The 15172-nt window shown below is 43.4% G+C and overlaps 1 protein-coding gene across 1 annotated transcript; it reads right to left on the reverse strand.

The window, feature by feature from the left end:
• Positions 1-236: 236 nt before the first annotated feature.
• Positions 237-7238, reverse strand: ahsa1b (AHA1, activator of heat shock protein ATPase homolog 1b). The gene is made up of 9 exons (XM_012875970.3): positions 6975-7238; positions 5235-5425; positions 3589-3671; positions 3393-3510; positions 3062-3153; positions 2825-2953; positions 2626-2727; positions 2443-2494; positions 237-768 (listed from the first exon to the last, which is right to left on the reverse strand). Exons 1-9 carry the CDS (start codon positions 7052-7054, stop codon positions 596-598), a joined length of 1020 nt encoding a protein of 339 aa, XP_012731424.2. The 5' UTR covers positions 7055-7238; the 3' UTR covers positions 237-595.
• Between the last annotated feature and the right edge of the window lie 7934 nt (positions 7239-15172).

Below are 15172 nucleotides of genomic sequence, written 5' to 3' on the forward strand. Positions count from 1 at the left end.
TATATATATATATATATATATATATATATATAGCAAAACATCTGCAGTTCCTACAAGCACTTAAAAAAAAAAAAAAAACTGACACTGACAAACATTTGCTTTAATGTTCCAGCTTCATGTCGCACTGTCGCTGGTCCTTAACGGAGAGGGAAATAATTTTGCCGGATGGGGCCGTAATACTTTTGAGCTCAGATCCAAATCCATCCCCCTTAACATCTTTAAATCAGACATGCATCTTAGTTTAAAATCATCTTTACTACAGCGGCTCAAAATGACTAACATGAGTACAAAATGAATAGTTTTCAAGTAGTTCTGGCTTCTTTGTAAAAGAAATCGATGCCAATTCTCAGTGGTTCAGTAGGTTGTGATCCTGTCCCAAAAGGCACAGTCCAATTCTGCTCTTTTAAAGCACCGAGCCAAACACTGACGGAGAAAATTCAAGAATTAGATGGTTCCAGAAATTACACATGTACACATACAGTGACAGAGTCGTCTGTTTTAACTCGTGGAAAACTCTTCTGCGCCAGAGGGGCAAAAAAACAAACAAACAAAAAACAAAACATAAAAAAAAAGAAGTTATTACAGTACAGCGTCTTCAGAAAAGTCGCGCTCCATAACCAAAAGTCTGTTTAATTGCTTCAAAGTAGTATCTCTTCCAGCCGCCTTTCGTCTGCTCCTCTTCACTGTTGGGGACGCCTCTACACTCCACCTTCAGCTCGGTCTCGCTGCTCCGGTCCAAGAACATCAGGGTGATGGTTGCGTAATGTTCTGTGGTACAGAGAGATGGTCAGTTTTTCAACCACGTCTGAAGCTTCCTAGAAATTAGTCTGCGCTAGAAAGACCTGAAACTTTAATGTTCCCACTGATATGTCCCCTAAAGTGTCATGAAACAGGACAGAGACATTTTCTTACTTTTTATTCTAATAAAATCACTTAAACAGTTTAACTCATAACTGACTAAGCCCAGTGGGGTTCATCCTCTTTGCTTTTCCTACATTTTCTCATGTGACAGACTAACAAAGCGTTTTAGAAGAATATTCTATCAGTCTGAGCCCAGACCGCTGCATTTTAGAACGAAAAAAAAAAAAAGTCAGTGTTGCCAGTTCTTACGAGACAACAAGCAACCAGCTCTACCTTGTACAGTATAAACGAACAAATCCAAAATCGCTGATAATAGGCGGACCTGGCAACTCTGCTGGAAGCCTTCTGGAGGTTCCATGTTTTATTAATGTGCACCATTTTGGAATTTCAAAGCATAAATAAAAACTGGTTTCATCCTTGCTGTGTAGAACCATATTTTCTTATTCTAGACATGCTGGTTAAATGTCCCTCGGGGATTGCCATAGATTAGGCGGTAAGCTGTCACACTGAGCCACGCAGTGACCCAAAAGCCCAGCTCCGAGTCCAGTCTCCTTCCACCACATGCGGTGCCGGTAAGGAACCCAGAAAGCTCGGTTACACCACTAATTGAAGGGTTAGGGTCATACAGCAGCACACCCTTTACAACAAAAAAAACCCTGCAGATACCGGCGTCTCTGTTTCTGAGCAACCAGAGCCGGCGATATTAAGACCAGGGAAACACCTAAATGAAGCAGGACTCTGGGTCCAGAGGACCAGGGTTGAAAACCCCTGGTTTGGATCAAAGCACGCTGATGTGGAAGATTGGCCTAGTCAAAGTTCAGACCTTAAGCCAATTGAGAATCTGAGGCAAGCCTTGGAAATTGATGTTCACTGATGCTCCCCTTTAACTCTGAGCTTGAGCTATTGTGCAAAGGAGTGGGTTTTTACAGAGCACTGACTCAGGGGAGCTTTAAGATTTTTATTTGTACAAAACATATTCCTAGCCTCGTGAGACCATCCTGATCTCGCGAGCTTTCAAGGTTTCACTTGCAGATCAGTCTGGCTACTCTCCGTTAAAGAAAATTTGGAGCCGTTCACCAAACGAACGTCCAATCAGCGTTGGCTTTGAGGCGGGTTGAGGTGTGACGCAACGGGAAGTGCGACAGTTCAGTCTAAAGAACATGGCGGCTTCAGCCGATGAAACTAGCGTTAGCGTGGCTATCGAGCAAGTTTTATCGGAATTACAGAGTATTTCTTTGCTGAGCTAACGAGCCTTTACTTGCAGCAGCAAGAGTAGCTTGGCTTGTGGTTGTGTTTTCGTCGTCGCTCGTAACAGAGCGACGACGAATCTGATTGGTTTATTTGGCCCGTCTATCACCAACATAGGCCAATCAGCTAACCAGTATTTTCGCCCCTTCCCAAAATTACTTCAACGGAAGGTTTCCAGATGGATATGCGGAGCAAATCTATCTGGCGGAGTCAGGTAAACATATTCCTGCTTAATGTTGATTTCTCACAAACAATCCCAATAAAATACATTCAAGTCTTGATTATAATGTGCAACAGCTCAAAGAGCATGCCCTAAGCTAAGGAAATACGTACCACAGGGCCAGTTGTTAAACCTCCACTTCATAACTATTTTTTCATCGGGTACCTGGTGGCAAGAGCATTTCATTGTTAGCATTCATCCATTTAACATATATGATGCAACAATATACCAAATCTAAGAGTTTTCATTCACGTTTTCAGCATATAGTTCATATTTTATAGAAACGTCCCCCTCACCAGCTCCGTGAATTCTCCAAAGACGTTTCCTTCTAGCAGGCGAAACTTGCCCCCCCTCTCTCCGTCCACCGTGGCAGGGCTGCGTGTGAACGCCTGAACCATCTGCGAGCCCAAAACACAGCCAAACAGAGACATGACGGCCCGACACTCAGACCTGCCGGATAACGCTGAACACGCTGCAGCGGCGCGACGGGCTCACCTCCTGGCTGAGGAAGACTCTGTAGAGCTCGGCCGGTGAGGTCAGAAACGTGTCTTTGATGGTGAACTTGCAGGTGGGGATCTTTACGCCCGTGTTGACAGGAGCGACTGTGCTGCTTCCTGAGGAAACCTGCTCCATCAGCAGGTAAAAAAAGAACAGTTCTAATCAGTACATCTTTGTATCATTTCCCACAAGCACCGGCTTTTATCCAAATAGGCTCATCTCTTTAACACAAACCTGAGTTTTATCCAGCTTGGCTTTGGACTGAGAGGCTGACTGAGGCTTGGCTACGCCGTTAGCGGTAGGCAGGATCATGCCTTGTGTGAATTCTGCAATTTTGAAAACAATGGACTCATAAGATGGCCATCCTCCTCCGAACAAAGAACTTATAGGACAGCGCCACCGGATAGAGAGGATCAGGACTTCAAAAGAAGCCTTAACTGTCCAACAAGTTAGTAGAGATGCTTCACTGTCAAAACTTTTATCCGTTTATCCATTTATAGTTCTAAATTAGACGCGCTGGGAATGGCGTTAGCGAGGTCACACGTTTTCCCTGATCGTTACGAACCTGTTTTCAAAAAGCCGACGTAGCTCCCCAGGGCCTCGCGGACTTTCTCGGCTCCTTTAGTCTTCATCAGGTTGACCAGGGGCGTGTCGGGCTCGTCCTTGTTCAACGCGATGGAAATCTGAAGGAACGGATGAGAGGACGCGGGTGAGCCGCACGGTCGGGACCATTAAAGCACACGTGTGTAGGCAGAACTTACGTCAAGATCCTCCATGTCGTTCTCGTCAGACAGGTTTGGAACTTCGATTGAACCTTTGTATTTTACTCCAGTTTTTGACTCGCCTGTTTAAAAACACAAAGCACATTTCCATAAGCTTTCTGCAGGTAGGACTAAAGCTCCCCTAGTGGTCCCACAGTGGGTAGCTAGAGTTGCACATAAGGCCGCTTCATCGGGCTTTAGCCACACGGACCACAGTCGATTTGCAGGAGGGCCAAATCTGCCGTTCTGGAGTTGTGGTCTGGGGCCACACACAAGGAATCCCATGGGCCGCACTTTGGACCACTCTGCTCTACAGTGTCGCTCCAAACACTGCCCCCTATTGGCCAGCAGAAATAGGATCATCTACCCTAGCAAACATTTTGCCTGTCCTGGACACAGTCGCAGGTCTGAACTGTGCCAACGTTAACTGTAATGCATCTTCCTTCCACTAAAGAGGACATCATGCATCCCTGGCTACATTATGCCTTAAATGCAGCCATTATTGTTAATACAATATTGTTCTTCAAAATAAAATCAGCAGCAGTTTCTGTGATAAACAAAAATATACTTTAGATTAGGGGTGAACAATAATTCTCTCTCTCTCATAAAGGTGATACGACATTTCAATTTATATTACAGTTATGATTGCAGCATTTGTGACTGACTGACATGGGTTTCATGTTATTTTTTTTAAAGCAAATATTTCGAAAATGTTATATTAGAGTCATTCTGTGGCATAAACATGGAAAAAATAATTGTCCTAAGTTTGTACAGGCATCTGTGGTGAGCTTTCTGGCAGTCTTTCTGAGGCTTTTATTTTCTTTATAATCAATAACGTAATTATATTGTATCGACTGAAATTAAGAAATATATTGTGATATAGGTTTTGACCATATAGTCAAAGCACTACAAATCATGTAGTCCAGACCGCATGATTTTTATTAATTCACCTGGGGTCAATAGTATTTTTTTTAAGGTGGCACATGTCAAATGAGGCTGAAGTAGCGGAGCACCCCGAGGGGGTCGGTGTTTAAAACCTTAAGGCTAAAGTTAAACTCCCATTTAACGGAGGATGGAGAGTGTAGAAAAAGAGCTGAATGAGAGAGGGAGGAGACAAGAGCGTGCATTAAGACCAGGCTAAGAAGCCAAGAACAACTTTCATTTTGTCCCACATCAAATCAGAACATTTCAAAACTAGTAGCCACTTGGGGTGGAAGATACAATCTTCATTTCATTGCATCAAAGATGCAGACATGGATTCTGAATCAATTAAAAAAAAAGCAACACTGGATTTTCTAAAATGTTCATTTATAAACAGAGTTCTGGGGAAAAGAAGAGGCGAAACTTGGAAGTTCATAATGTACCCGACCATGGGTACGGCAAGCAGCTCCAGCACTAAAGGGAAATGAGCAGGACCAGAGCCATATGGTAGGCTGGGTGTGTGTAAAAAGGTACTTAGGAAAAAAATAAGTGTATATATAAATAAGCCATTTTCATTCCTAAAGATGACTCAAAATACTTAGGGGGGGAAAAAAAAGAGTCAGGTTATCATTCATGTTTATCTCTCATTTGTATTATTTTTGACAGAATGGGAAAGGAAAGGCGCAGCTAGAACAAAACGAGCTCAAACCTTGCTTTCCACTCACCAGTCCAGGTTGCTTTTAGGTTCCACTCGTAGAAGAAAATAAGTTTCCCTTTGCGGTTGTTAATGGAGGCCTCTCCTTCCAACTTGCTGACCTCGGTCACTTCACACCGTCCCTCTCCGTCCTCCACGCTCAGCCCCAGCAACAGAGACTTCAGCTTATCCGAAGACCAGTTGGTTGCATCCCTCTCGGTCCTGAAAAACGTCAGAAGAGACGACCACGATGAGACGGCATTCAAAGCAGAGTCCATTCCCCCCCGCTCTTCGCATCCTTTCTGCCCGCCCAAACAACCGCACGTCAGCAGATTGACCAGCTACTGTTTCTGATGCTAAAAACTACCATCCTCCTCTACAGCAATGAAAGGGACGTTTACCTGTCAGATATTCATTTAACCGTTAAAAGGCAGATCATACAGCATTAGTGGAACTTTTTATGACAATATCTGAGGTCGTTTTTTTGTGATTTGGATCACGATCACAGAACCAAAAATTACTCCGTATTGTATCCTGCTATCATTTAAACCAGGGCTGTCCAAAATGCGGCCCGGGGGCCATTCACAGCGCCCTGACTCCAATTCAACAATGATGCACCAGCACAGGTTTGTTGATGTGGATAGAGTCTTTTTATTTTTAAAAAGGGCACAATTATTAACAGCTAATTAAAATCCTCCTACAACGGGGAAAGATTAAGTACAGTATTCGGCTTTTAATGCCACACTTCTTTATTCCCTTTGATCTTAGAGTAAATAAGATTACGCAAAAAGTAGACTTTGGTGCAGCAAAATCTTCTTTTAATTGATCAAACTTGGCTAATAATGCCTTAATTGGTGTGATGGAAATCGTGTTCTTATTGCTGAGAATACACTCATTTGATGATTTAAAAAAATATATAAATCTTATTCTTTTTTTTTGCATTAGGATGAAACACATTTTTTTCTATCCTAAACTAATCGGTATGCTGGATAACTTTCTGTTAATAAGACAATCGTGCAAACCCTGTCATGGATCTACGGTGATTTACGCATCCCTTTCTGACCGACAATCCAACTACTTCATTGAAATAAAATCTCTCCATCTGTTGTGATCTAATCATATTTTCTGTTGGCCTTTAAAGACTTTTGACTTGATTATTTTGCCCCACATGACAAAAATGTTCTGACAACACGAACTTAAACGTTATTTTAAGTCTCTCTTTTTTTTTTTTTCTATCCCGGATCAGCTTGTTTTACATGAAACGTGCTAACACTCCTACTCATGGACCACTTACAAAGCAGATCCCAATCGATCGTTCCATTTGTAAAAGCAAAATAAATAAATAAATAAACGTAATTTCTCCTGAACCAAATCTTCAAGTGAAAAACAACCATGCGGGTTTTTGAATAGACATAAATATGTTGGAAGGATTTGGCTAACAGATGAGATCCAGGTGATCACCAGGGTGAGGAAGTGATCTACTGGAGGTAAGCAGAGCTGCGGGAGATCCACCTGGCTGTATGGCAGCAGACGCACAGCGTTAGCCTTGGTAACCGCTCGGTTGCTACATGTGACGCTAACCCGAACGATGTCAGGAACACGTTGACCGATAACTCACATTTCCCTTTGTCAATACGGGGGTTTTATCATCGCCCCTGTCCACAACAACGTGACAGAATAGCGACTTGATACAAAATATAACGACCTCATGTTAGCTTTAGCATCGGCATGAAGCTAGCGGGCTATCATTGCCCCTTTCATGGGGGCTCACCAGTGCCAATTGTTGACATTCGTCGCGTCGGCTCTCTCCTCCACGATCCAGCGAGGGTCCCCTTCTCCCCACTTGGCCATTTGTGAACAGAGAGAGAATATTTACGACTGCTGAGTACAGCCTAGAACAGGAGGTCTCGCTGTCAGTCTGCCGGTGGATGTCCGCTCCGCCGCACGGCACGCTGCTGCTTCTAGAAACCTCTGGCGGTGCTCCCGCGTTTATTCTCCGAACGTAGAAAATGCTCGAAACGGAACTTTGTAGAAGGAGGTAAAAAATGTTCCCCCCTCCGGCCGGAAGTCGTGTTTCTGGGCGTCTGCTCGGCGTCAGGGACGCACGGAAGAATTCGTTTGTGTTTTGTTTTTTTAACTACAAAAGCTAAAAGTAATTTTCGTTCTACTGTCTCGATACACTCACAGGACACAACATTTGTTGTTTAGCGGTCTTGCTTATGAAACAAAGACTATCTCTTCACAGCAGTGTACGCAAAGAATCACAGAGTGCAATGAATATTCCCCTGATATTGTTTTTTCTTTATTTTGTTATATTATTACAATGTTCTAAAAGAAGGTTTTGTTTTTCAAGGAAAAAAAAAGTCCAAATCAACCTGACCCAGGGTGAAAAATGATTTGCCCCCTTTATTAAATCACAAATTAACTGCGATCAACCAGTTTTTGGGAAGCTGAGCTCAATTTTCCTAGACGTATCAGGCCGATAACTGCCAGACTTCCAGAATAAAGACCTTGTCTGACAACATGAAATAGGCTAAAATATCATAAATAGAAACACACCACACTGCTATCTACAATGAAAAACAGACTTGGGGGGGGGGGGGGGGGGGGGACAAAAAACAAAGAAATAGACATAGTTGAGAAAGGGTTAGAAATCCTATGGAACTCCAACAAACCACAGTGAGAAGAGAGAAAACATGCAACAGCAGTGAACTTCCCAAATGTGGCTGGTATAACTCAAATCCCTGCAAGAACACAGCTTTTACAAATCTAGGCGGTCGCAAAAGAACATTGAACAATATCCACAGCATTGTTGGCATCACTTGTCTCAACTAAGGTGTTAAAGATTTAAAGGTGCCATGACATCACTGTATAAACCATTTCATGTAGTTGATATTACATATGCTGCATATGTAAATTCTCCAAAGAAAAAAAATAATGTCAGCTTGTTTTGTCAGGCCAAATGTCCCTCCTCAGTAAAAGCATAATGTGTGTGGTAATGATGTGCAGCTCTACCTACTTGACTTCAAATAGTAATATCATCTTTATTGTCATTGAAACATACATTACAACAAAATTTGTTCTCTGCTTTTAACCCATCACCCTGGGGGAGCAGTGGGCTGCCATGTGTGGTGCCTGGGAAGCGTCCTGGGGTTAAGGGTCTTGCTCAGGGACCCAGAGTGCAGGCGCTGGGGATCAAACCGGGTATTTGCATCCTGCTCTGAGTGCAAGCGTGCTGCTCTAACCACTGGGCCAACATTCCCCATACACCGAGATGCAGCTTGGTATGCAATGTGGGGTTAAGTGCCTACCAATTATGCCAGGGGCATATTGACATGTGGCAATGGGAAGCTGGAAACGAACCCACAACCTTCTGATTGCCAGACGACTACTCAACCCATCAAGCCACAGTCGCCCATTCACTCTGATTGGCTAGGATTAGGGTTAGTGCATAGATACTAGCCGAGGTGTTCTGGCAGTGACTGAATGAAAGAGGTAGGTACATATAGGCAGGTGAACAGGTGAACAGCATTGGATCTAATTAGTGCAGCAGGTGGAGCTGATTAGATGCAGAGTGGTGGCTGGTACATGGCTGAGCTGATTGGATGATGACTGATGTCTGGTGGTGGAAGGGGGTAAAAAAACAACGACAAAAAGAAACAAAAACCTAAATCATGACATTTTATGCAATATTCAAATTTTCAGAAAAACAACATTACATCAGTTCAAAGCAGTTAAACATAATCTTAATAATGATCTGGGCGACACATGATAATTGATAGGACCATGAGAAAGGTTTTGAAGTGACTTAGTCAAAGTCAAGAACTACATCCAATTGAGATGCTGTAGCGTGACCATAAACAAGCCCATCTTACTTGAAAACACTTCAATGTGGCTAAATTAAAAGCGAAAAACCAAATGATAATTTTACAGTGATGTAAAAGGCCATTCATCCATCCATTGTCTTCTGCTTATCTGAGATTGGGTCATGGGACCACAGCTCCAGGAGAGAAACCCAGAAATCACTCTCTCCAGTGACATCGTCCAGTTCATTCTGGGAGATACCAAGGCTTTCCCAGGCCAGACAGGATATATAGTCCCTCTAGTGAGGTCTTTCCCTCAGTGGGATGTGCCTGGAAAACCCCCAAAGGGAGGCGCCCCGGGAGGTGGGGAATCCTGATCAGTTGCTCAAATCACCTCAACCAACTTCCTTTGAGGTGGGGAAGCAGCGACTCTGCTATGAGTTCCCCTCGGGTAAAACAGCTTGTCATCCTATGTCTAAGGCTGAGCCTAGTGACCGTATGGAGGAAGCTCATTTTGGGTTCTTGTATCTGGGATCTAACTGCATGATCCATTTCTCATGACCACAGGTGAAAGTAGGAATGTTTTTGGACCTGGAAATCAACAGCTTTGCTTTTTGGCTCAGCTCTTACTTCACCACAATGGTCTGCAGCAGCACCTGCACTACTGCAGAAGAAGCACCAGTCTGTCCAACCATCTCTCGTTACATTCCACCGTCACTTGTGAACAAGACAACAAGAAACTTAACCTGCTCTGCTTGAGGCAGAGACTGACCTCCGACCCAGCAGGAGAAAACAATCTTTTTCTGGTCAATGACTATGGCCTCAGACTTGGAGGAGCTGACTCTCATCCCGGCTGTTTCACACTAAGCAGTGAATCACTCCAGAGCACGTTGGAGGTCATGACCTGAACAACCCAACAGAAACACATCAGCCGTAAGACGCAAAGACATGATCGTGACATTCCCAAACCAGACACCCTCCTCACCAAGATTACACTCTGAGATCCTGTCTATGAACACTACAAACAGGATCGGTAACAAGGGGCTGCACTGATGGTCCAACATGCACTGGGTACAGGCCTGTCTTTGTGCCGAGAATGTAAACACAGCTCTGGCTTTGAACATACAAGGACAGTACAGCTATTAAAAGCCATCCAGATACCCCATACTCCCATATTACTCCCCACAAAATACCTCAGGGGACACAGTCTTAAGCCATCTCAAGATCCACAAAACACATTTATGGGAAACTGATCCCTCAATACTTGAAACACACTCCCCAGTTCCCTTTCTTAAAAACTGGCAGCACCACCCCATTTTGCCACTCCAGTGGTGTAGTCCCGGTCCTCCTTGGGACATTGAAGAGGCATTTCAACCATGACAGCCCTGCAATGCCCAGAGTCTTAAGAAACTCAGGACAAATCTCATCCACACCTGGTTTCCTGCTACCTCAGCATCCTCTACCACAGTGATGGTAGAGGATGCTCCCAATTCTTCAGGCTCTGCCCCCTTCACTAAAAACATGGTGACTTGAACGAGGAGATCCTCAAAGTGCTCCTTCCTCTGCCCACTGATGTCCTCAATCCGGGTCCTCAGTTCCTGTCCCAAGGCATTCACAGCATGGGGTTTCCAGAACTTCCTTGAGGCCAAATGAAACTCTCTCTCAATAGTCTCCAATTTCCTTCCATGATCAGATATTTTAATTATTTGCTGCCCAATACCTGTCAGCTGCTTCAGATCCTCTGGTTGCCACAGCAACACGCACTGCTAACTTTCAGGCTACAGCTCCTGGAAGCCACATCAAGGCAAGGCAAATTTATTTGTATTGCTGCATAAGGACGATGCAAAGTGCTTTACATGATTAAAACATAGGGAAATAAAAATGTAATAAAAGCAAGTAAAAAAAAAAAATTCAGCAATGAAGGTTGTGGCTATGGTCCGTTCCGATGCTATTCCTCCAACCAGAGATGAATGAAATTCTCCCAGAGGTGTGAACTGAAGATCAGTTCCTCAGTTCCTCAGCCAGATGTCTCCAGCTCACCCCCACCTCATTTGGGTTTACTAGGTCTGGGTTTACCACCAGACCCAACTCACAACCAGGTGATGTTTGGTTCACAGTCTGCTCCACTCTTCACCTGAGTGTTCAAGACAAACGCTAAAGAGGCCTAATGATACGACTACAAAATTGTCCATCAACCTTTGGCCTAAGGTGGGCTGGTACCAAACACACTGATAAACCATCTTGTGCTCCAACATTGTGTTTGTTATGGAGATGCTGTGCCTTGCATAGAAGGCTGACAACAAACCACTGCTGGGGTTCGGATGAGGGAGGTCATTCCACAGGAGCACCATTGAATGCCCAGACGGCACCCCTTCCAGGACATTATCCAGCGACTCCAAATAGGTAATCTGGAAGGTAATCTGAACTGCTGTTCGGCACATGAGTACAGACAATAGTCAGAATGGGGCCTAAAGCTCTGGAAGGGGCATTTCTTATCCGGTTTAAGCACAAACCGCACGGAGTTCAACCGAGCGGGGAGGAGCTGTGTCTGTCTGTGTCCAACTCCGCTTTCCTATGTTACACAAACATGTCTGAACATCCATCCATCCATCCATCCATCCATCCATCCATCCATCCATCCATCCATCCATCCATCCATCCATTTTCTGACCCGCTTAATCCCTCATGGGGTCGCGGGGGTTGCTGGTGCCTATGTCCCGATATGAAATAATTGTAACCGTCCAGTGGTTTCATAGCTTCCATGCTCTCTCGTGTGTACTGGCCTGCCGTGTTTATAAGGCAGCTGTATATGTCGCGGTACGGAACACTTGGCCAGCATTTCACAGACTCGCTCCGTCCCTTCAGGCTTTTGCTGTATGGATCTGGCAATCTGATACCATCAACCATCAACTTACTCTTAAAACGATCTTGTGATACGTTTTCTAAAGAAGAAAAATACGTGGAGAACTCGTCAGATTCAATGGGCGAGAGGCGGGGTACACCCTGGACAGGTCACCAGTCTATCGCAGGGCATGTACCTAATATGAAGAAATAAAAAGGACAGAGAGCAAAAAGTTAAAAGCTGAAATAACAACAAACAATGCAAATTGGAGAACAGTAGGATAACAGAGTGCAGAGTGAGAAAAATAGACCCTGATGTCCTTCAGCAGCCTAAACCTTCTTCAAGTCCAAAGTCACATAGATTACTATGACTTTAAAGGGGACATATCATACTTTTTAATGCCTTCCTTTTCAATTTTAAATCATTTAGTTGTGGCCTATATAAAGGGGACCGGTAGTGCTTTGGTCTGAGTTCCTTGTTATTGTTACCACACAGCCCTTCTTATACCCATGTTCCAAGGTGTGTCTGAAAACAACTCCAGGTCATTCCAGAAAATTCCACTCCTCCCTGTTCCACCATTTTTGTAGTATGCTGTGGGACGGTGTAATGCATCATGTGAGTTACTACAGCCAACAAAACATTTTCACTTATTCACTTGCCGATTTGGCATCATTGAGCTTGAATTAAAAAATTGCAGTGAAAAATAAAGATGGGGGATTTGCAAAATTAGAAAGCCAGATGTCCATGATTTAGATGTTCCGCAGCAAATACTATTGTGTAATTGTTCAAAAAACGTAATAGATAATAGAGGAAAATGAGGGGACTGACAAATATGACCCAAACAGAATAAAAATCTATCTATGCAGCAGCTGGACAGACTAAATTAAAATTTTCAGCTCCAGTCCTCGAGAGCCGGTGTCCTGAAACTTTTAGAGGTTTCCCTGGCCCCACACACCTGAATCAAATAGCACAATTAGCTCCTCAGTATGCAGTCAGGTTCTTCAGAGTCCTGCTAATTAACTGATTATTTGACTCAGGCGTGTCAGAGCAGGGACACATTTAAAGGTTGCAGGACACCGGCTCTTGAGGACTGGAGCTGAACACCCTTGCCTTAGATCTTCTTCTTCCATTCACTTCACTGTTCCTCTTTCCTGCCTCAGCACCAAAACTCTGGAATTCTCTCCCTCCACACATCTGTCAACCTGTCAGGGCCAGTCCTGATTAGATAGAGGTCACTTATGTTACCTATTCTTTTCACTTCCTGTTTTATTTTGTACTCATTTCCTGACTCGTTTTAGGCAGCTTCACTTCCTGAGTTCCTCCCTGCAATCATGATCTGCCACAGCCTAATGCCATTCACCTGGAGTTTGTGCTCCTCCTTTGTTTGTTGGACTATTTAGTTCTCACTCATGCAGCTTCCCTTTGCCAGTTCGTCTTTGTTCTTAGAGCCAAGCGTTCCAGCATTTTGCCCATAAGGCTTAAGGTTTCTGGTGTGTTTTTTGACCCAGCTTGAATTTGGATCTGTCTTTGCCTCTGTTTTTGATTCCTCTGTTTCTGCTGGATTTTTTTGGTGTTTGACCCAGGACTGTATTAAAGGAACCTTGAGTTTGAATCCACTTTGTCAGGTCTTGCATTTGAGCCCTCTATTCCTGAGCCGTACGACACCCTCTACCACTTCAAGTCCATACTCAAAACCAATCTTTTCAAACGTGCGTACTCTCTGTGATTGCCGGTTTTTGTAAGTTTTATTGTTAGTTGTTATATCTTTATTGTTCTGCTTGTCGTGAACAGTGTCCTTGAGTGTTCTGAGAGGCAATTTTAATTTAAATGCATTATTATTATTATTAGTAGTAGTAGTAATCAAAAATAAGTGATTAAAATCAGAACACAAACACCTAGAGATCGTGAAACAACAAACTGGGGTAATGTTGTCAATGAAGGTGTTATCATGCCTGTGTTGGCCATGCAGAAGCAAAAAAAAATTTGAGTGGTATAAAAGGGAAACAATAATGTCAGGAGGCCTGAGTCCAATTATCACTAGTATACTATTGAAAGTGTAACTTTTTAATCAAAGTAACTTTGTATAATTCAAATCCTGTATGTTGTGTGCATGGAAATAAAAAGCTCTCCACCTAAACATAAAGGCTTATGAGCCCAGACTCAACTTTTGAATACTTGAGTGGTTGACAGTAGTTTAGGTGAGTTAGTATTGATGTGTAGTTGTGTTTCTCCCTGTCGCCACTATCCCACCGTGTGGATCAGTGCAGTCAGGTTGGCACGAGCGGTGGAACAAACAAGGTTGGTACCAGTGAAAAAAATTGAGAGGTCAAGCAGTTTTAATGTCTTCAGTTTCCATGTCCTTTTATTTTCCATTCAAAAAAAGTCCAAAAAGTGCAAGTGCATTCAAAAAAAGTGCAAGTGCAATCCATATATGCATGGAGGTTAAGCAGTTTAGTGTTTTTACCTAGTAGCAGCAGGTGGCATTCAGGACACTCCAACAATCCAACTCCAATCCAACTCATGACTGAATGAACAAGATGGCTTTTTAAAGGGGCCCTGCCCAACTAGGTAAAAACCACTTAAAACAACTAGGGGTGTACAAACATTAGTTACTTTAAAACTAATGTAAAATTCCTCCAATAAAAACCCACCAATAATTATGTAGAAATAAACCCACTAATTAAATAGACAAAATCCTAAATTAAACACAATTGCAATAAATAATTCTCCAGCAGTTCTAAAACCAATAAACCACTCCCCCCTGCCTTCTTTGTTCTTGGTCTGGCCCGGAAGGTTTCAAATAGGTGTCTGGTCTCTGGGGAATCTTTTTGCCAGACACCTGGACACAAGAAGAAGAAGGTTAGAAAAAAAATACATTACACCACTCTAAAACCCTTTAAAAACATACCACATACACTACACACTGACACTTAAAAGATATCACCAAAATTACATTCATCATTCTTATTTCTACAGGCTGAAGCCTGGGGATGTGCAAATTAGTAAAACTTTAAAGTGCAGTGTGCCATCCAAAGTGCTATGTGCATGTTCAAGTGTTTCAGGTAAGAGCTCTCTTTTTACTTCACAGTAACGAACCGGATCTTCGTTACATTTCCCCCTCCCTCTCCTTGAGGCGGAGCCTCAGTCCTCAGCCATCCTCGAAAGACTGTCCGCCACCACGTTAGTCTTGCCTGGCCGATACTGGACTGAAAACTCATAGGGTTGTAGAGAGAGGTACCAGCCAGAGATTCGGTTGTTGGAATCCCTCATCCGATGTAGCCACTGGAGCGCACGATGGTCTGTCTCCAGCGTGAAGTGACGTCC

Source organism: Fundulus heteroclitus, chromosome 19 (assembly GCF_011125445.2).
Source record: "Fundulus heteroclitus isolate FHET01 chromosome 19, MU-UCD_Fhet_4.1, whole genome shotgun sequence".
Taxonomy (NCBI): Eukaryota; Metazoa; Chordata; class Actinopteri; order Cyprinodontiformes; family Fundulidae; genus Fundulus; species Fundulus heteroclitus.